Source organism: Copadichromis virginalis, linkage group LG11 (assembly GCF_057382275.1).
Source record: "Copadichromis virginalis isolate Kocher_CV1m ecotype Utaka linkage group LG11, C_Virginalis_male_GT1.1, whole genome shotgun sequence".
Lineage (NCBI taxonomy): Eukaryota > Metazoa > Chordata > Actinopteri > Cichliformes > Cichlidae > Copadichromis > Copadichromis virginalis.
The window spans coordinates 26,902,754-26,924,073 of NC_140628.1; the positions used below are offsets into that span (position 1 = coordinate 26,902,754).

At 44.2% G+C, this 21,320-nt stretch overlaps 2 protein-coding genes across 6 annotated transcripts in view; both read left to right on the plus strand.

Moving 5' to 3' along the window:
* Positions 1-1,594, plus strand: part of erfl3 (Ets2 repressor factor like 3) — a 69,014-nt gene extending 67,420 nt beyond the window's left edge. Inside the window, exon 5 of the mRNA XM_085471743.1 lies at positions 467-1,594. Within this exon, the coding sequence (XP_085327869.1) occupies positions 467-1,135 (669 nt within the window). The 3' untranslated portion in view covers positions 1,136-1,594. The remainder of the gene's footprint in view (positions 1-466) is intronic.
* A 17,063-nt stretch (positions 1,595-18,657) lies between these two features.
* cicb (capicua transcriptional repressor b) overlaps positions 18,658-21,320 on the plus strand; it is a 43,969-nt gene continuing 41,306 nt past the window's right edge. For 2 of the 5 annotated variants that reach the window (XM_085471746.1, XM_085471747.1), the window contains exon 1: positions 18,658-19,080. The gene's annotated coding sequence lies outside the window, so the exon portion shown is untranslated. Of the gene's footprint in view, positions 19,081-19,283; positions 19,370-21,320 lie in introns of those variants that run through there. The other 3 variants (XM_085471744.1, XM_085471745.1, XM_085471748.1) reach the window with 2 other exon arrangements.

Genomic DNA, 21,320 nt, shown 5'->3' on the forward strand with positions numbered 1-21,320 from the left:
TTTAAGTACCTGAGAGAAACTTCCTGAACTCAAACTCCTCTGTCTTGTATCTGGCGATGGTAGTCCTTGTTATGCTTTGCTTGGTGAGCTCAGCATACCTATTTCTGCAGCTTCTGGTTAGAGTGTCCCTCGAGTACGCAGATCACCAGAGCAGGATTGCTGCTGCTGGCTTTACAGTTCAGGGCGAAGTCTCAGTCAGTCTGCATGACTGTAGTTGTGTCAGTCTGGCCAGTTGCAGCTCACAAACTAAACGTGCATGTAATCAAGCTCTATGAAGGATATAAAAAACAATAAATATGAAAGTGAGTCACTCTATATACTCTGTCAGCTCTCCCAACTAAAGTCAGGTTGGGATTTAAGCATTAGTAAATTTATGTATTTATTTGTGATTTATATATTTAATTACCAACAGCAATCCTTTTTTAAGTTACATTTTTGATCAACTTCCTTGTCCCTCTGTTTGAAGGTTGAGCCCATCTCTGACATAGACTCCGAGGAAGAGGTGGAGGTGACTGACATTAGCGATGAAGACCCAGATGAAAGAGATGAAGAGTTTGAGCTCTTCGCCCCTCGCCACCCGAGAGCATCCGACCACCACCACCTTCCTAATGGCTCAGCCCGGGCCCAGCAACAACCCCACACCGACGAGGACTTAGAAGAAGATGTGTTCAAAGCCCCCGCTCCTCCTCCACCCGGCCTGATGCCTTTCTTCACCTCGCAGCACACGCACTCCGGCGTACATCGCATGCTGCCCGTCATCAAGAGCGAACCCGCCGAGCCCGGGGAGAGCAGCACACCCCCATCTCAGCCACCCGCGGCGGGGGCTCCCCAGACGAAGTGCATTCCTCTCAAGCTGCGCTTCAAGAGGCGCTGGAGCGAGGACCAGCGCATGGAGGCCTCGCAGGAGGAGTCAGATGATAAAAAAGTACGACCGGAGGAAGAGAGGGAGCGAGAGAGGCAAAGTAACGGACAGATGGAAATGGAGGAGGATGGGACGGGCAGCGGAGGCGGGGACAGTCCTCCTATGCTGGCGTATGAAGGCTCTTTAGCAGCACCCCTGGCCTTGCACAGGAGGGTGACTGCCGAGCTGCACCGCGCCACTGCACAGCTGTCTCTGGAGAATAAAGACTGCTGATGAGAGCCTCAGTCCAAACACTACTGCTCCAGCAGGGCAGGAGGTGGTGCAGGAGTATGTAAATGGTTCCTCTGTAATTCCCTCTCCTCACACTGACAAACTAGAATCAAGAAACCTCCACTGACCCGAGAGCACACGTCAACATACACATGAAAGTAACGCCCCAAAGACAGCCCGACACCTTCTCATCTCAGGGTGCCAAATATGGCCATTTTGTCAGCCGCTGGTGTCACAGACGGATGCGCGTGAGGTCTCTTTTGGTGTCCGTGATGCAATGTTTATGTTTATTCTTAGTCATTGTATAACACCAAGACAGTGTAAACCAGGGGTAGGGGAACGCCAGGCCTCAAGGGTCGGTGTCCTGCAGGTTTTAGATGTGTCCTTGATCCAACACAGCTGACTTAAATGGCTAAATTACCTCCTCAACATGTCTTGAAGTTCTCCAGCCGCCTGGTAATCATTTGACTCAGGTGTGTTGACCCAGGGTGATATCTAAAACCTGTAGGACACTGACCCAAGAGGCCTGGAGTTCTCTACCCCTGGTGTAAACAGTGCATACAGAGTTCCTGGTAGTGACTGAACGGGTTTAGACAGCCTGCGTCTCAGAAAAAGATGCACTGCCCTCCAAAAACAAGAAAAATAAAAACCAAATCATTCACATTTGCAACCCTCAAAAATATCTTTGAACACCATTTGTTTGAAAACTAAAAGCAGAAAACAAATTTTTTTATTCGTGTCAGCATTATTCCAACAACAGCGACGCATCTTTACTGCTGCAGTGAGAATAGAAATACCGCTTAAATCGTGTTTGCTCTCTTGCTTTGAAAATCACCTTTGTACACAGTCTTGAAATGACTTTGAGTTTGGTTTTTTTTGGTTTTTTCTGCCGGCGAAAGCGAGCCTGGTGGTGGGGGAAAGTACAAGATACTCTGCGTGCTGACCCGTTTGGTTGCTCTGTGTTTCATTTTTACTCGCGGTTGAGGTTTAGGCACCAAGAGTACTTGCAGAAAAGGGTTAGGCACCAATACCAAACGACACTTCACGCATATCTCTGCAATGCAAGCAGCTTTAATTGTGGGGAGACAGAGAAAAAAAGGCCACTATTTGACGCCCTGGACTGCCCAACTCTTGCCTCTTTTTGTGTCAGACCTAAAGCCAGACCATTTATCTGGATCAGGGCTCTTCTGGGACGCAGCCGTGTGCAGGAGGGACTCACTCAGACGCCACACCAGGCACAGCGATGGTATGACTGACCTGGAATCATCAAGTTCACCTCCTAACAGATGCCCTGCCCCTGTAGCACAACCCCCCCCCCCCCCTCCCCATCAGTAGGATCAGCAGCCAGTCAGCACCTTCCTCAGGGGACACACACATATGCACACACGCACACTCCCCAATGACGATCCAGGATGATGATGATGATGATGATGTGCACACCCACGCCACTTTTTCCTACAAACTGACGGGACTTTAAGTGCCTGTATCTAAAACCATGGGGGGGAAGAGTGTGAGGGGAGGAGGGAGGGCTACTCAGAGTGATCACTCTGTGAACATGTTTGTTGGATCAAAAGGAAAAAGTCTCTAAAACTGATACAGGTGGGAGGGGGTGGGGGCGGTGGGGTGCTGGGTGTTGTCTGACTGACTCTTAAAACTGGCCCACTCCACTCAGGGAAGCCTATTGCTGTACGTTTATTGGATTCACGCACACAAACACACACACACAAAAAAAAGCAACAAAAAAAAAGAAAGGCCAACAGTGAATGGGACTCAGTGACTACGGACACCAAAATCTGTTCACTGCCACACACACAAACTTTTTTTGACTCTTCTCTGAGAGCTTCTGACTTTCACATAACCTTCTGTCTCTCTGCTGTCCTGCCCTTCTTTCTCTTGTGGACCACCTGTGGAAATATCACAACTCTGCTCACAGACACAAGTTCAGCCCAGGGAGATGTGAGGAGGGGAAAATGATGAAGAAGACTGCAGAAGAGGAGGAGGAGGAAGAAGGGTTTTTGCAGGGGTTCCAGCAAGCTGTTAACCAGCCTTCTTACCTCACCTAACATGGCTTGTACACTGAAAATTATTTCCCTCAGCAGCACAGAAACTTAGTTCACCAGCTAGAGCTCGTCTAACAATCATAGATAGTGTTAAACTAAACCAGCAAACACACACATTCGCACAGCACTGCCTTCAGCATGCTCCCTCTCCCTCGGACCAAACCTCCGGCTCTCTGTAGCGCATCACCCTCTTAGGTCCTGATGGCGTGTGAGGCTGGCGGGCCTGTTAGCTACGAGTGTGAGAGCTCGAGAGAGCAGGGAGCATCTCTCACACACACACACACACACACACACACACACACACACCTGCTCACACACACACTCTGCCTCTCTATGCCTTGTTTTTATAGCATGTACAAAAGTGCAAACTGAACTCTAACAAACATACATACAGATTATATCTTTATATATTCTAAAGGAAATTATTAAACAAAAGTAAACTTTTAAAAAGCGTTTTGATGACGTGATTGATTCAGGATTTTTTTTTTCTGTGACATGGTATCATGGAGGGCAGACTGAAGATGCAGAGGGGGCGTGGGTCAGGGTTTTTTTTTTTGTTTGTTTGTTTTTCTTGTACATTTGTTTCATAGATAAACGAGCCAGAGGAAAAACAGCGCAGGCCAGTCTATCACAAGAACACGAACGGCGAGAAAAAAGAAAAAAACCCATCAGGACTCGAGCAGACTGCTAATGAGTCAGATGTGTGGTTCACTCTGCTGTTCACTTTGTTTCTCGTAGCTTGCCCTTTCAGCTCGCAGCGTTCTGCTCTTTCCTGTCTGCAGTCCAGCTCGCCTCAGCAGGGTTCTCCCTGGTTTCAGCTCCCAGCCCCCCTCTGGCCCTGGGCCACCTCTGCAGGCCGCCTGGGAGTGTGTGAGGGTGTGTGAGCGGGTTATTCGTGGAGTAGTAATCCCGTCTCTTCTCTTAGATCAGTTAGGGCAATGCTCCAAAGTTCACAGCAGCTCGGGGATGGGGTTAATCAGTTGGACACCCTCTCCTCAAACTATGCATATTCTCACAGACACACACACATGAAACACATATATTTGTGACATGTTTCAGCATCCAGCCAGGCGTCCAATCGGGGGGTGGGGGTCTGTCTCCTGCCTGGCCAGCAACAAGACGGATCTATAGCGGTGAGCTGTGAGATAGATGGCCTGCAGGCGGTCTGTGTAGCCGGGCTGATCGAATTTCCTCCTCAGACCCCCGTGGTCTGGACGGGAGCATGTCACAGCCCGCACACACACTCACACACACACCCGCCAGGCCCTGTGTCTGTATCTGAACTGACAGCTGCCTTACTTCTACTACTTCTCATATCTCAGCAACAGAAAGACATCCGTCTCTCTTTCTTCTCTGCTCTCTCTCTCTTTCATTCGCGCTTCTCGCTGTTCATTTTTTTCCTCGCTCTGCTTCAGGCGCCGTCAGACTTCCTGCTAACGGCAGCGCGATCTGACTGTCGCGATATATAGCGGGGGCAAAGCGATTGATCGGAGTCTGGGTGAGACGCAGACTCTCCCTCATCCTGTTTCAGGTCTGCAGACAAACAGCACAAAGATTGCATTTCTCTATTTAGAAGAAGGAGAAAAGGTTTCTCGGTTTATTTTTCTGATGTTGTGATTGTTCTCATTGGGTTATTTACCTCTCCAGCTGGCATTATGATGATGATGATTAATATTATTATTGTTATTATTCCATGGCTCTGTTAGCTGTTGCTTTTTATGTTGTGTACATCACTTTGGATGATGTTGATCGACCCCAAACTCCATTCCCTGTTTTCAAACCTTCTAGCCTCCAACACCCCCCCCCCCCCCCCCCCCCTTTTGCTGTCTTTAGTTTTTGCAGATGTAATATAACTAAAATGTCTAATATTTGATGCTGACAGAGAAATAACATCGGGTTTTGAGAGAGAGGGACAGTGGAGGATTATTTGGGGGGGGGGGGGGGATTTTATCCTTTTTTTTTGTCTTGTAATTTTAATTTTATAATGTTACGTTTTCTCTCTCTTGCTTGTATATTTTTTATCTTTTTTTTTTGAGGGGGGATGTTGTATCATTTTAAAAGACATGTATTGTTTTACCATGTAAAGGTCTATCTTTCAGTCTTTCACCCCCCCCCCCCCCCCCCCCCCCCCCCCCCAAGCAATTACCTAACACTCAGATGGAGACGAGAGTTAATACCATGATGTAACATTGAATTTTTCCACTTCTTTCGTGTTTTTATGTTATTTTTTTCCCCAAACTTGTAATTAAGCTGTAATCAGGGTTAATTAAAACTGGTTAAAACCCAATATCAAACTCAAAGTGTTTGTTTATGTTTCTTCTTCTTCGTTCATTTTTATTAACGCCACATAATCCCCACAGTGGAGTTTTATTACCTAGTTATTTGTAAACAAAGAGATTAACCCGTCACTTTTTGTCTCATCCATAGTGAGCCACCAGTCATAAAGAAGGGATTTTTGTATTTCAGGATTACAGTTAATTATAATAAATGCAAAGTGTTTCTAAAACAGTAAAGACGCTGTTCTTTGGCCGTCAGGGGACCGAGATATTACCAAAAAGTATTCACTCGTCTGCCCTCACATGCATATGAACTTGACTGACATCCCATTCCTAATCCATATTGTTTAATTTGATGTCGACCCAACCTTTACAGCTAAAAGAGCTTCAGCTTTCCTGGAAAGGCTTTCCACAAAGTTTAGGTGCATTCTTCCAGAAGCACATTTGTGATGTCAGACACTGAGACGTGAAGTTCTGGCTCGCAGTCTGCGCTCTAATTCATCATGAAGGTGATCTGTCAGGCTGACGTCGGGACTTTGTGGAGGCCAGTCAAGTTCTTCCACACCAAATTTGCACATCCATGTCTTTATGAACCTTGCTTGGAACAGGAAGGGGCCAAGCTGTTCCCATAAAGTTGGGAACATGAAATTGTCCAAAATGTCTTGGTATACTGAAGCATTAAGAGTTTCCTTCACTGACACTAATGAGCCGAGCCTAACTCCTAAAAAACAACCCCACACCGTGATCCCTCCTCCGCCAAACCCTACACTTATAACAATGCAGTGCCGTTCCCCTGGCAACCATCCATCAGATTGCCAGATGGACAAGGGTGATTTGCCCCTCCAGAGAACATGTCTCCACTCCTCTAGAGTCGGGTGGCAGCGTGCTTTACACCACTGCATGTGACACTTTGCATTGCGTTTGGTGATCTGAGGCTTGGATGCACCTGCTCGCCATGGAAACCTATTCCATGAAGCTGTCTCCACACTGTTCTTGAGCTAATCTGACAGTCACCTGAGATTTTGAGCTCTGTAGCGAGAAAGTCGGTGACCTCTGAGAACTATCAGCCTCAGCATCCGCTGACCCCACTGTGCTTTTACACGGCCTAACACTTTGTGGCAGACCAAGTAAAAAATAATTGGATGGCTGCATTTCAATCATGTCTAGATGGTTTAATTCTAAATCCACTGCGGTGGTGTCCAAATCCTTACGGAGCTAACTGTACATTCACACAAATTTCATACATGGGGTAAATTCACTCTCACATTCTTCTTTTAAAACAATGAATCTTCTTCATTGAATTTAACAGTTATAGAGGAAAAGTCCATCTTTGCCTTGACCTGGTCTCTGTTAGCTAAGTGGATGTAACAAACACACACACGGCCGCTGTGCTGCAGAAGCTTCTCAGGTTAAACATTTAGCCGTCATTATGGAAGCACTTTGTCTGCGTGCTGCTGCCCATTCACCCACATAATGCTCTCGATCACCCGGGTACCTTTAACCATGACGTCAGCAGCTGCCTGGTCTTAAGCACACTTACGGGCAATTTTGTCTGTGGGGAGGAGGAAGACGAGGATAAGCTGTGGAAGTGATGGTGAGGAGTTGCTGCCCTTAAATGGCCTTCTTAGATTTTTAATGAGGTGGGCAATCAACAGCCCAAACACTTCCTAAACTTTAGTTTAAAAAAGCAAAAGAGAGTATAAAAGCCGTAAATTAGGTTACAGAACATGATTTTGTTGCACATTGGATGTTGTGGGTCAAAGCCTGAAGCTCGTTCCTGAAATCCACATTTAAATCTCTGCTGCAGACTATTTTGAAAGTCATTTTTATCTTTGGCATATTGTTTTTTTCATTAGGTGATCATGTGTTTTTCCTGATGAAAACCCAAACAACTCAGTTTTAACCTTAAATCTTTGTATTTCTTTGAAAGAATAAAATCCATGGGGAAGTTAAGAAGTGCCTTTATCCCCCAATAATCTCTCTAAATCTGGATCAGCACCTCTCCGATGTCAGCAGGGGGACGTTTATTTGAAGGCGTCCAACTTTTTTTGTATTTTGCAGCAAAGGAACTGAATGAACAGCTGAAAATGCAGCTTTTATTAAACCTAAAGGAGGTTAAAACCTTATTTTAATCTAATGTTATGAGTAATTATTGTGTCATGATCCCAGGTTTTTGTTGAGTTTTGGGTGTTTCTGGTGACCTGAGTGTTTCTTCGTCTGTCATTGTGTCACTCCAGGAATTTGATTCTATTCATCTGGACTTAAAGCTTTCATTGGACGAAATGTTTTGTCACTCAAACCAAGTTACTTCTTTAGTCTCTACTCCAACGTCCAGATCAACAGAATCAACTTTGTGGGATTTCCTCACCTGGATAAATGAGGATCCATTAAGACATAAATGTCTCCTGTTCACTTTTAAAAGCCAGCCTCTCATTTTTCTCCAGTGTGGCCGTCCTCACCTATTGATCACTGATTTCTCCCTCCTGTGTCTCATTGTTCAAACCTCATGCATTTCTCAAATCGTCTGGTTGCGCTTCCTTATTTTCCCACCTGTTCTCCCAGCTCTCCTCCTTCTTTTTTTCCTTCTCCATGCTTCAGTCGAGTTAATGGACTTTACTTTTAATTCCCCTGTTGGATTATAAGATTCTCCTGACAGTTTAGTCTTGTGCGTTCTTTGTTCAAATTTATTTTAGTCAATAAAGCTCCTTTTTGTACTAAGAATTGCAACATCCGGAAACTTGTAGCATGTTGGGAGATATCCAGGACCGCAGTGGCTGTGATGCGATCCCCTCACAGCACAGATTGCAATATAGAGCTGAATGAACTGAAAAGAAGGAATTACAGAAACTCAACAACATTTTTATTTTTTGTTTTAGTAGGACTAAAACCTCAGAGACCTTCTGTTCCTTTGACTCTTATGGTGAAGATGCAGCCTACAGAGCAACGCGAGCCCTGAGAGTGAACAGAAACCTCTCGTTCTGCTGTGTGAGGGCTCTTATTAGAGCTGCTGCTGTTGTTGCACCAGTATCTTAAAAACTGTTTACACCTGTTGAATCGTGGGACTCTATAATTAAGTTCAATAAGGAAGATCAGTTCTCTTATACTCCTCTGCATGGGCTATTCTTGCCGCTCTATTTTCTTCATCACATCTGTTTTCCCACGCCGTCAGTCACGGCTCATGCACCGTACTTCTGTCCAACAGTCTACCTGCCTGCATTCTCTGAGGACCCATTCTTTAAATTTGTTGAGCTCATTCACAAAATTTTAATCAAGCATCATCCTCCACCAGCACCACCAGTGTTCAGACTATGGTGGGATCCCGTTGCCAGCACTAACCTCAATCTGCAGTTCTGCTCCATGATGTCACTTCTCCAGTTTCTTTGCAGATTTTTTTAATAAACGTCACCCTTGGTAATACAAGTATTTGGTTTGGACACCCTTTTGCCTTCAGAACTGCTTTATATCTCCATGGCATACCAAAACCAGACAACAGTTTTACAATCTTCTGCTGTCTGGTTTCGCTGATCCTGTGAGGATTGCAGCCTCAGCTTCTCGTACAGGAGGGGCACCCAGTGCTGCAGCAGACCATCTGCTTCCAGCTTCAACGTCCTGTCCATTCAGAGATGCTCTTCTGCAGCAGTCTGGGCATTCTCTTCTGAACTCTGATGTCAAGAAGTCATTTTGGTCCAGAAAACAGCTGCTCACAGGATGTTTGATCTTTTTCAGAGCAGTCTCTGTAAACATGGGTGATGGGGAAAAGCCCTCATTCTGTTTGAACTCAAGTAGGTCATCTTGGCCATGTCTACACATCTGCATACACTGAACTCTGAAATGTGATTGGCTGAGCAGATATTTGTGTGAACGTGCAGTTGAGGAGGCATACCTAATAAAGAGTCTGTGGCCGTACATTTAGCGCTGATGTTCATGTGTGTCAGATAAATACTGCAAAAAGAAACCGCGCAAATGTCTTCTGATCTTTAGCTCGAGTGAAACGTTTCACAGCTTCTGGCTCTGAGTTATTCAGCGAACACAGACTTCGAGGAGGAAATCACTTCAGCTGAAGTGTTAATAGGATGTATTCAACCCGGGAGGGTGTGTCACATAGACGTTGCTTCACTTAAGGGTCATGAGCCGACTAAAAACAAGTGTTGCTTTAAAGGAGCAACTGCCACGCAAGCCTCACATAAGTATGTCAGTGTGTGACATGTGAGTTATGTAACCTTGGTGAGGGTCCCGGCAGGTGTGATTGTGCATGATCCCGGCCTCCATTGTCGACACACCAGCCATCCAGGTGCTCCATAGAGAGAGAGAGAACGAAAGAGAGAGACACCACAGGAACCAATGTGCTCGCTCACCTGTGCCACATCCCCCTGCCTTCGCTTCCTCTGAACGCCTGCTTTCGCGGAAACCTGTGCAGAGCCAGCTCCGTCCTCCGCATGTAACCGCAGCCCGTGCATTATGCACACGCTGCACAACAAGAAGCCTTTCTGAATGTGCACACGTGACCGTCGCATCCTCTGAGAGAGTTATGGTACGGTAACTAAACATACGAAGGCCTGCTAGTAAGTTCACCACATCCTCCACCGTACAGAGAAAAGCTGCACCGCACAGGAGTGAGGCACTTTCACAGTGACGATACACAGACATGTGTGAGCGCACATTGATGTGGTTTGTTTGAAGCTCTGGTGCTTCAATTTCCTTTTTCAGCTTCCTTTCCCGCCAGTACTTCTGTTTAACCTATTTGACCCCAAACGAGAAACCATTGTAAAGTTTCTCTTTGTGAGAGGAAAGAATGGACTTTGTAAAAAACAGACTTTAACCTTCACTTGTATTCGCCTCCAATACAGAGCAGCTCCACTGTGCTCTCTGTGTTTGGTCATTTCAGATTGAATGTCTCCCCCTGTTGTTGGGATACTTAAAATGCACATTATAAGAATTTCTGTTGATTTAATCCACGTTGTTTATTACTGTTGGTATATAACTATCAGGTGAACACATTCAAGAGATCAGTTTTTGCCTGGATTTGTCTGCTTTTTCTCTTTTCAGGCTTCTTTACCTTTCATAAATGATCTCAGTGAGCATGACACATCATTGTTATCCACTAAATCAATAAATATGCCTACATTTTTGATTATTTAAGCACACCTGTGATTCTTTTCTTTCTCAGCCATTCTGTTGTAGACTGTCTGCGGTGCTCGGGATCATCGTCCTTCTTGTTACGCCCCTCTTAAAACGTTATGTTGTGGCTTTTAAGACAGGTCGTCAGATGCTGTGTGACCAAATTGTGGCCAAGATTTAGCTGTTAAGAGAGATTTGACTCTAGAGTATTTGACATACAGAGGAGCTCATGGTCAACTTGGTGACAGCAAGGCGCCCAGGATCTGCGACTGCAAATCAAGCCCAGACCGCCACCCCTCCGCCGCCGTGCTTCACAGTTGGTATGAAGTGTTCGTGGTGATATGCAGTGTTTGACTTTATCCAAACGCGGCTTTGTACATTATGACCAAACATCTTCTCATCTGGACGTTGTTCCAGAAGTCTTGCGTTTTATGCAAATGCAACTTTGCAAACCTAAGCTGTTGTAACTCTTCCAAACAAGCCATACATTAACACTAATTTATTTTGTTTAATGCCCTATAAAGTACATTTCTTAATTGTTTGAGTTATGTGCAAACAAACAGACCGAATCAAACTAATCACATAACCTCTTTAATTGAGGTAACAAGATGGCAGTTAATGCTGAGATTGTTGTTGGCGTACTGAATGTGCACAGCTGGTCTCGTCTTCCTCACCTTTTCTCTAATGCAGGGAGGAATCTGTGTGTCCAAGGACACCTCTCCATGAGACTCCTGTCTTCAGCTCCGGGGCATGACGTGAGCCCTGAGTAACAGCTGAGCGGTGTAACGTTACCGTGAACAAGAATGCGGAGAGCACAAAGGCCTACTGTTCACCATACTGCAGCCCGTATGGATGCCGACCTTGTCAGACTTTAAAGACACTCTGATACGCTTTCTGTGTCTTTTGCAGCCACTTTGAGGGGTCATGGTGCAAATCGCTTCAGCATACAGTGGCCGTTTGAACTACTGCATTAACCTATACATAAGAGAGACTGTTATACGTTTCCTTTATCTCAAGCTGGTTTTATCTGTGGGTTTAATGCCACTGTGAACTGCCATGACCTCCCTAAATCCCTAACCTGACAGAGTCTGAGTGCACCGTTTATCAGATATTATTAGACATCGTGAGCTGCCTCCTTCTTTAAGTTACAGGAACAAACCTGCCCTCTCCTGACACTCGGCACACAAAAAGCATTGCCATCCCTTCAGTAACAGACTCCCTCCCTCGAGGCCCGAAGTGAAGGGTGCTCAAATTTGTTGTACAAATCTATTCAAAGACGCTGGGCCCCTTATGTAAGAATGCTTTAGCAAAACCAGGAACATTAGAAGAGAGAGAGAAACATGGATCTGAAGGAAATCTGGGAGATGCCTGCAGCAGCAAAGATCATGTTAGAGTAAAACATCCAGAGGGAGAAAATGTTTTTATATCCATGCAATAACCGAGAAACAGTTTGTGTGTTTGCTGATAGTTGTGGAGCTGCTTGAAAAGTTGCATTTGAATGTACCTGCTCTGTTTTTCCTCCTCTTTCTTTATAGCTAGCTGGATGCTGAAGTGTGCAACCGCAACTTTCCATCTGCATTATGAAGCATCACAGGGATGAGAAAAAAAACAATGTAATGAGGGTATGAGTGGCTGTGGGATGTCATTATTTTCTTATTATTGAGCAGGTTTCTCCATGCGGTCACTGTAGGACATGACAAATGAACTAATTTGACATTAATGGCCAGCACACTCGGCTCACTTTAACCCCTGAGTGTTAGTTATCTGCAGCAATATGAACAGTGCAAATAAACTATTAAAAGTGTCTAAATAACACTGTAAATCAATAGGAGAAACACAACGGTATGGCAATAAGACATTTATCTGTTATTGGAAAGAAGACTTGCACACAGTTTGATTTTCTCTGTGGTCACTTGTAGTTGCAGAAATGAACAAGTGGTGCTCGAGACAGATTTTATCAATACCAAGGACCAACCAATTAGTCTTGGTAGAACTCAACCAACAATGTTGCCGGAAGGACAAATAACGAAGAACAAGCATTATAAGAACAAGCTACGACTCGCCCATTTCTAACATGTCATCAGAAAGAAAGAGTAGTTAAAAAAAGGACATCATGACTGGAGGAACTGAAGGACCGCCAGCAATGAGTTGGTTGTACACCATTATAAGAATAAGAAGAACTCTGGCCGTACTTATCAATTCACACAGGATCAATCTTCCAGTTTAATGTTTATCCACCAAGTTGCTATGGTCCAGGAACAAACCCTAACTAATAATAACAGCCTTAAACCATATTTTTGACAGAATTTTGGCTAACATAATTATATGAAATTTTCTCCCGGTCCTCCAAATACTTAATGTGATATTTTTATATGTGGACCCCCCCTTTCATCAAAGTTGTCTTTTTCAGTTGTCTTCCTGACTTTAGTGAATCATTCACATTAATTATTTGACGTGGAAACTTGTCTGCATGAATTTATGTTATGGTGTGGCTACTGTTCACAATATTAGCCTTCTCAGGTTAGCATGTTAATTGCTAACATGCAAGAAAGCACCTAAAACAAAATGGAGCTTAGAGGACAGGCAAGTCAGCAGTTCCCCAGGTAGGTGCGAACCAGAGTGGGCAGCATCAATTTAAGAAAGTAAGTAAAGGGCCACACATTGAATTAAAACATGTTTGCAGGTTAATTTGAAAAAAGAAATCCACCTAGCTGCTTTATCAGCATCTAAATTAGCTTACATCCTGCCTTTAGCTGACATTTTAGCTAAATGTATCAGCTAAATGCTAATTTTTGGGGGGTCATGACAGTGCTAGAGGAAAGTTAACTGACTGTTAAGTTAATGAAAAAGTTGCAGGTCATCAATCAAGTTTATTAAAGTTAACTAAAAACGAAATTAAAAAGTGAAACTATGTGTGTACAAGAGAGTTTGGCTGTATGGAAGCTCATTTCTGCCACTGAAAATAATATTTTGAAATGTTTTAAATATTTTTTTTAAATAATAAAATATATATCCAGGGGCACTGGAGCCTATCCCAGCTGTCATAGGGTGAGAGGCCGGGCACACCCTGGACAGGTGGCCAGTCTGTAGCAGGGCCATAATAATATATATATACATTTTTAATTGCTATAATTGAAAATTCAGTCCATAAATAAGTTGTTTGGCGATAATAACCCAAAATTTCTACTTAGCTCTTCCCAGCTGATTTGTTTTGATGTGTTTTTAGTGGTGGAGACCATCTTCCATGCTTTTGTGTTAGGTGAATTTATTAAAGATGTATGAAAATCTTTCCTCATTGATGTAGCACTAAGTGATTTACTGTGGGTCAGACTGTGTTTTCAGCTAACCTGACAGCATCTATACTTTTAAATGTTTTTCAGACAATGAACTTCTGTAAGACTGCCGTAGCCCTAATAAACCCACACAATTAAAATTACCAGTCTAAACCTAGCTTAGCTAAATGGATTGGTTCTAATATAGCACTCTTCTACTTGAGCACTCAAAGCACTTTATGCTATGAGCCTCATTTACACTCGTACAAGCACTTTTATCTATCCCTAAGTGCTTATATGTAACATTCACACATGAATGCCACAGGAACAATTTGGGGTTCACTATCTTGCCCAATGACACTTCGGCATACAGACTGGAGCAGCTGGACTGAACCACCAACCATTTTATTTAGTAGATGATCAGCTCTACCTTCTGACCTACGCTCGACACCCTCTGACTTTCTTTAAATTCTCTATAGAGTTTGTCTTTTGGATTTGTACTTTGTACGTCTACATTTTTAGTGAGTTCTTGTAGAATTGTTACCTTTGGCAATTTCTTTAGTTCTCTCTGGTATACATTTTGTTTCCACATCATTTTCCCTCTGATCTTATTCTCGTGTTTCTGCTTTGATGTTGTTTATTTGCTATTTTACTTTGGTGGTGCAACATGTCTTGTGCCATGTGTTAAGCGTTATGTCCTCTTCATTGTTTGATTGTCTTCACCTGTCCGTCGTCACCCAGCTGTCTCACATCATTGTGTGTTTGTATACAGATCAAATAAAAAACAGTTGCACTCAAATAGACTAGCTTTGCATGATTCATAGTTCAAAATAATCCATATTTAGACTTGTGGCAGCCCTTTGCTTCATCCTCAGTCTGAAAGAAGCTGCTTCAATTTCTCGCTCGTTAAGTCTGTGTTCAGTTTGAGACAACTTTTTGTGATTGGACAAGCCTCACTAACAAAAGGTTTTAACCTTAGGTGGATTGGGTGGAACTGTCTTCCTGAGATGACCATAAAAGCATTTTATACTCTGGGCTGATCACACAGAGCCAAGAGTATGAAAATCCTTGAAGCCATGCCGCTAACATGGCTAATAATGCTAAACTTTGCTATCGTGGCTCAGCCTGTGTTGTTGTAAAGACTCCATCCTCATGCTGGGATTGTCTGACTGTCAGTTGAAGCCATAACTTCATAGTAGAATAAATCCAAACTTAGTTTTACTGAATAATAATATCAGAGTTTTATTGTTATTTTTTATTGCAGCCTGCTGTCCTCATGACTGCAGAGCTGCTGGTTTGAGAGGCTTTTAACCTTTTGAATTTCTATCTTTATCTCCTGTCCTGAGTTTGATGGGGCAGGAATGTGTGGGTGAAAGGTCAAGGTGAGGGTCACAGGTCAGAGGTTATGCTAATGTGAGTGTCTTGCTTTTAAACCCTGAGGCAAGAGATTTGTGCGATGTGATTCTGACTATGTGTTTGGTGTTGTTTAACACACAACATGGGAAGAGTTAACCATAAACTAGTTACTGTTTTGGACCAAATATTTTAGAAATACAACTTGTATACTAAGTTGTTGCTCTCTAGTAAAGTTTTCCACTTAATGTTCCTTCTTTCTTCCCTCTCAGTGTTTCCCCTGCTGTTGTCTGACAGCAGAGCCCAGCAGGAGAGGAGGGTCTGTGGTGTTTGACTGACAGCCAAGTGATGAGCACACAGGGAGAGGGTTAAGGGTGAGGGGTCAGAGGTCAGGGTCCTATGGAGAAGAGTTCAACACAAGGGGGACTTGCTAACAAGGTACAATTGCATGAGGGAAAAAGACGTGAAAAGCACCCTGAAAACAAAACAAGGGGATATCAGGGCGACGGAGCCACTGTGACAGCAAATTCTGGCCCACTCTTTTTTACAGTTCATTCTGGATTGAGATTCTGCTGTATTTGGGATCATTGTCCTGTTGCATGACACAGCCTTGGCCAAACTTTAGGAGTTCATGGTCGACTCAGTGACTGAGTGAAGTTAAAAGGCTGAGTACATATTGCAAGTACTTTAACAACCAAGCGAAGAAGACCATGGCATGTGGTTAACAGTTCTGCAATGAACTAGTCAGTGACCTTTAATTCAGAAGCTTTATAAAAGAAGGGTTGAATTAACTGCCGTTACAGACATTTTTATATATATTCTCCATTTTTTTAGACTTTGCCTCAATGTAAAATGCACTCTAGTGGCGTACAGAACATGTAAAGTCAGAGAGCTCGCCACAAAACAAAGCAGACAGGAACAACACGAGAGGAGGGTTGGAGATGGAGGTGGAGGTGATGCAGAGTGCAGAAACTCTGCATTTGAATGAGAGTTAACAGGTGGTAAAGGGTGTCAGCTTAGCCATCAGCAGATGTGAATTGAGTTGGTCTGACTTTGTGGCCTGCTCGATCCATTACCACTTCCACAGGGTCACTCCAGGCAAACTGTATGCAACACTGGAGATGTGCCCCTCAGAAGCTTTATATGTCAAAGATGAACCTCTGAACATCATTGCTTTTTTAATCAGCGGAGCGTCGAAGGGCATCAGTAGTCCAGGTCAGCATGTAGACATCTGCAGTGCTTTGAAAAAAAAAAAACGTTCTGCCTTTGTGTTATTGGACGGCACAGCTAGCTTAAAAGCTCATGTGTTTCCAATCTGTGCTGCCCTCATCTTATTTACTTTACCTTCCTCTCTATTAATTCATATACAGTGCTTTTTCCTGGCTCAGAATGGGCTTTTGGGTGGATGAATGACCACACTTTCACCCTCCTCTTTTTATTGACTTGATAAAAGGCTTTGACAAGGCCACGGTAGTCAATATCATCAGCTTTCATTTTTATCCTAAGTTCTTGGTGTTTCCAAAGCTGGTGATTTTACTTTAAGCGCTGGTCTAAAGCTTTTCTGGGGAATCCAGAACAAACCAGGAAAAACTCCTGATGTAAGATTATAAAATAGTACTTTACATGCTCCTTAGTATGAAACAGCGTACCCTCTATCTACAGCTTGAAAATGTCTGAAGTCATTTAAAAAGAGTGTCTCTGATCATTTTCCTTACATTGAGTGAATTTATAAAAGCTTATGTGAGTACAGTTTTATATGATGTGTATTTATGTAGATAATTCATACTTTTTATTATAATTATATAAGCTATAATAAGCTGTGTGAAGCTCTTCCATCTTTACTGGTTATCAGCTGCAGGTCTGGCTGCCAAACATCCCCTGGGAGAGTGGACAGAAATACATAATGAGAGTAAAAAAAATAATAAAAGTATAAAAAATATACACATATAAAAGTTGCAAAGGAGAAGCTTTGTCATTTGATCGATTTCTTAGTGTGGAGGTCGGTGGCTTTCTGCCTTATGAGGCTTATGAGTCATTTACATGACTCATAACTTCCAGAGTGTTGTTTACTTGGTTCATTGGATTGTTTAGAGATGAGGAAAATTAAGACAGTATTTGATACTCATTTGGAAAGTGGGAGGACAAAAATGGAAGTCACGTGGGGCCTGCAGCACCAATTTGGGAAAGAAGATAATAGTAATTGTGAATTGTGCCATCACTTGCAGTGTTAAACTATCGCCACTAGATGTCAGTCTGAACCAACATTTAAACTATCTCTACCCTTCCTTCAGTCTTTCTTCTTACACACACGCGCACGAATGCACACTAGTCATACTCATACAAAGCATATAGCTCCCCTCAGCCAATCAGCGCTTTCTTCTGTTTTTAGGTCTACACATTTCCACTCATTGCCGAGCTGGCGTGTGGACCCGCTCTCACCAGCAGGGGGCGCCGCCCCCGTGAGCTCGCACGGGCTGTCTGCCTCAGCGTGAGTCTGGTCTTTACTACACACACACATAAACACACACACACAGAGCAGAGGATTATGTAATGTTTACTATTATGCCACTGTATCTTTTGTAAAGCAGCCGCATTTGCCTTCCTCTGTGCGAAGGTCAAAGGTCACAGAGAATGTGCCATGCTTCAAAGTGATGGCACGTGCTATCATCTCAAACATCTTTCAGTGCTCGGTGCACAGGTTCATCTCCACCACCAGCATCACTATCACCATTACCACCACCACCACTGCCTGCAAAGTTGCAAACACGGGGTTAGCCGAGTTTACGCCAGTCCACGCCCCCACAGTCCAGCTGGTGGCAACACTCGTGATGACTTCACCGCCGCGCGCGACCATTGGCCCCGAGACGCCGCGCACCTGTCCAATAGACTGCCGGTGAAGTGACGTCAGCCTGTACTAGTCCCGTTCACTTTAACAGTAGTGGGCAGGGCGGAGAGGGTGCCGACGTCAGAAGCCGCGCTGTGATTGGCTGAGGGCGCTGAAAGTGAGCGTCTGTTGCTGAGAGAAAAAGGGAGAGCGGTTTGCGTCGGCTGCGCCACACAAACATCTGAGCAGCTCCTAAACTAACTTTCTGAAAACAGCGCACTGGTTTTCTGTGCTCCTTCGTTTTCACTCTTTGTGAGCAGCGATGACATAATAATGATAATTAGAGGCGAAAAAACACATTTTCGATGTGGGACCAACAGCGAGAGTAAAGCCGCGCTGAGGCGCTACTTTCCCGCTGCACCACACTGTTTGTGGATGAGCACAAACAGTTGATGCATTATCACCGTCTGCTCGGGGATGGCACTTGTGCTGTCAATTATGGTAAACATACTCCTTTTCAGAAGGGGAGGGGGCATTTGTGCCTTTCTATTGGCTCTGGGTCATTTGATCCCTCCTCTCGGCCCGCCCACATGCTGTTCCTATGGTTCCCAATCCTCTTATTGGATACTGTAAAGTTTGGGACAGGACACCGGTCTAGCTCAGCATCCACTTCACTATTCGCTAGTCCCCCCAGTCCGTCAAGTGGACTTTGACAGGCCGCCACACCCACTGATCTCTGGCGCCGATGCTGACTGGCTACTGTACATGTCAACGACCTCTCATTGGTCGGCTTGCCCAGCTGTTAGTGGTTCATTCACCATTTTGTGACTGTAGTGGAAAAGAAGAGCGATAGTTTTTTATATCCTTGTTTGAGTTTCTGTGGGGGAAAGACATGTTTTGCGGAGGAAAAGTAAAGAGTGAGTCCGGCCCGCACAGCCACCACAGCCGACAGCCGAGGGATGTTACCATGAGTTACGCGAGCCTCCTCATCGGCAAAATAAGACCATAAATCTTTCTCTGGCCAGTGGTGAAAAGCTCTGTTTGGGTGAGTTGAAACTAAGTTGGCACACGGCAGTGAAGCTAAACTGACTTAAATTTTCCATTTTCAGGAGCTGCGAGTTACCACGACGCGAGAGCCAACTGCCAACGGTCGGTCGTTCGGTTGTTCCGCTACCGTGTGAAGAAATGGAGTGACAACGCGAGGAAGTATCGAGAGAAAGGGGAGGGGTGTGGGGGGTGTAACAGCCTAAAAACTTTCTGAAATGTTTTTACCGCAGTCCCACGGACACCCACGGAACATTTCAGCTCCGTTTCAGCTCCGTTAAAACGGCGAGGTTAGTGTGGAGTACTTTTTCCTTGACCTTAGTTTACGAGTTTTGCGTGGAGCAGCGCTAGCGTAGTAAAAAAAAGAGAGAGAGAGAGCGAGAAAGAAAAACAACCGACCTATTTGCGGCACTGCAGCCCAAATGTTTACTAACAGGCTCGCTCGGTGTTAAAAAAGCGCACTTTAGGAGGAAACGGATAACACCTACAGAGCGAATTGCACCCAGTTTTCCTGCGCTCTGACTCACGGTGTCATTATTTGGGTGCTGTATCCGCTACCGTTTGCGTACTACCACTACTACAACCACCACTACTACTAACGTTACTGAGCTGCTTACTAGAGCGAAACACCAAGACGAAGAAGATTCTGCTTCATTTATTTTTTCCCAAGTTTTTTTTTTTAAATTAGAGTGACTGGCACCATTAAAAGGAAGCCTCCCCCGGAGTGGATACGTGCACTCCAGGCGTTGTAGTGAGTATTTGCATGCCAAGAATCGCTGTATAAGGAAGACTTGGGACCGTCTATAAGGGGACAATAAAGCGTCACTTGAAACCGGTTATTTGTGTTTGTTACCGAGGACCGTGCAGCACGACAGACCGCCTGACTGTCTCGAGTCATAATACTCCTTTGACATTGTGTAGTACTCTCAGAGATCAGCTAAAAAAAAAGATGCACACCGTGTTTTCTCGTCTCTTCCATCGCCAACACTACACTTTTTTCTTTTTTTGCACAGCAATCCTGCAATCAGTGTCGATGCAACCTTGACATCTCTGACTAGGCAGTTTTTAACAGTTGTGTCATGTTTGTCTTTAGGTATTTTTTCAGTGGCAGGAATTGTGTTTACATTTTAGGTTCAGATTTCCTCTTTTTTTTATTTATTAATTGTTGCACTTGTGTGGCCCTGGTGCTGTATAGCTTGTTGAGCTGTTGGCCATTGATATGGCATTGGCAGTTCTGCCATTTGGTCCCAAACAGGACCAGTCGCCTGTGATCTATGCTCCAACCTTCCTTGCTGATCAATACGAGCCAGGATGCACAAATTTCAGCTCTCGTTGTTTCTTCTTTATTAGTCAGATATGTCATCCGCTAAACAGCTGCCGGTATTCATGCTACCTCACAATGGATGCGTCTGTATATAACGCACACACACACACACTTAAAATACCCTAACAACATATTTTTCTTTCTGTGTCAGTTGTCTGTTAAATCACTTCCCACACACTCATGAGCTCACAAACCACAGCATGAGTGTGCATAGCAGCAGAGAGATTTATCTTCTTTTCTTTTTTTAATGTATTTTTTTTGGTGCTGTTTCATGTGAGACTGTGTTCTCCCCGGTGACCCAGTTAAGGGCAAAGGCTCCCTAACACGCTGAAGTGTACGAGGGCCACGGCACACTTCAGTATCATCATCACACGTTCCTCCTTCTCCCGCGTATGTCCCCGTCACTGCAGCCCCTGCGCCCGTACAGACACCCATAAAATGCTTTGAGGAGAGGGATGAGCTGCAGTGTGTGTATGTGTGTGTGTGTGTGTGTGCGCACGCGCCTGCTAACTACGTACACTCATACTGACATACGGTGCAAATGCAGTGCTGAACAAGGTGGACTCAACCTGAAGACCGCTGTATAAACTCTGACATTAGTGTAGTGTAAGTAGCTCTAATGCCACATGTCACATACACACACGTTTTGTGCCACGTTGTGTTGGGGCATAGGCTAAATTCTCTACGACTGACCGAAATAAACTGGCATCAAGGCAGATGTTTATTAGGATTTTATATTCCAGTAATAAACACTGTACAACTCATTTTATTTTGTAGTGTTGACACTGAGATGATGTCGACAAATGCCTTGTGTGTGTGTGTGTGTGCGTGTGAAATGGGTTCTTGGTAGCACCTATGTTTAAACTGTTCACTAAATTTTCTCTTTGCAAAAAAAAGTGAAGAATTTTCATCTCCAA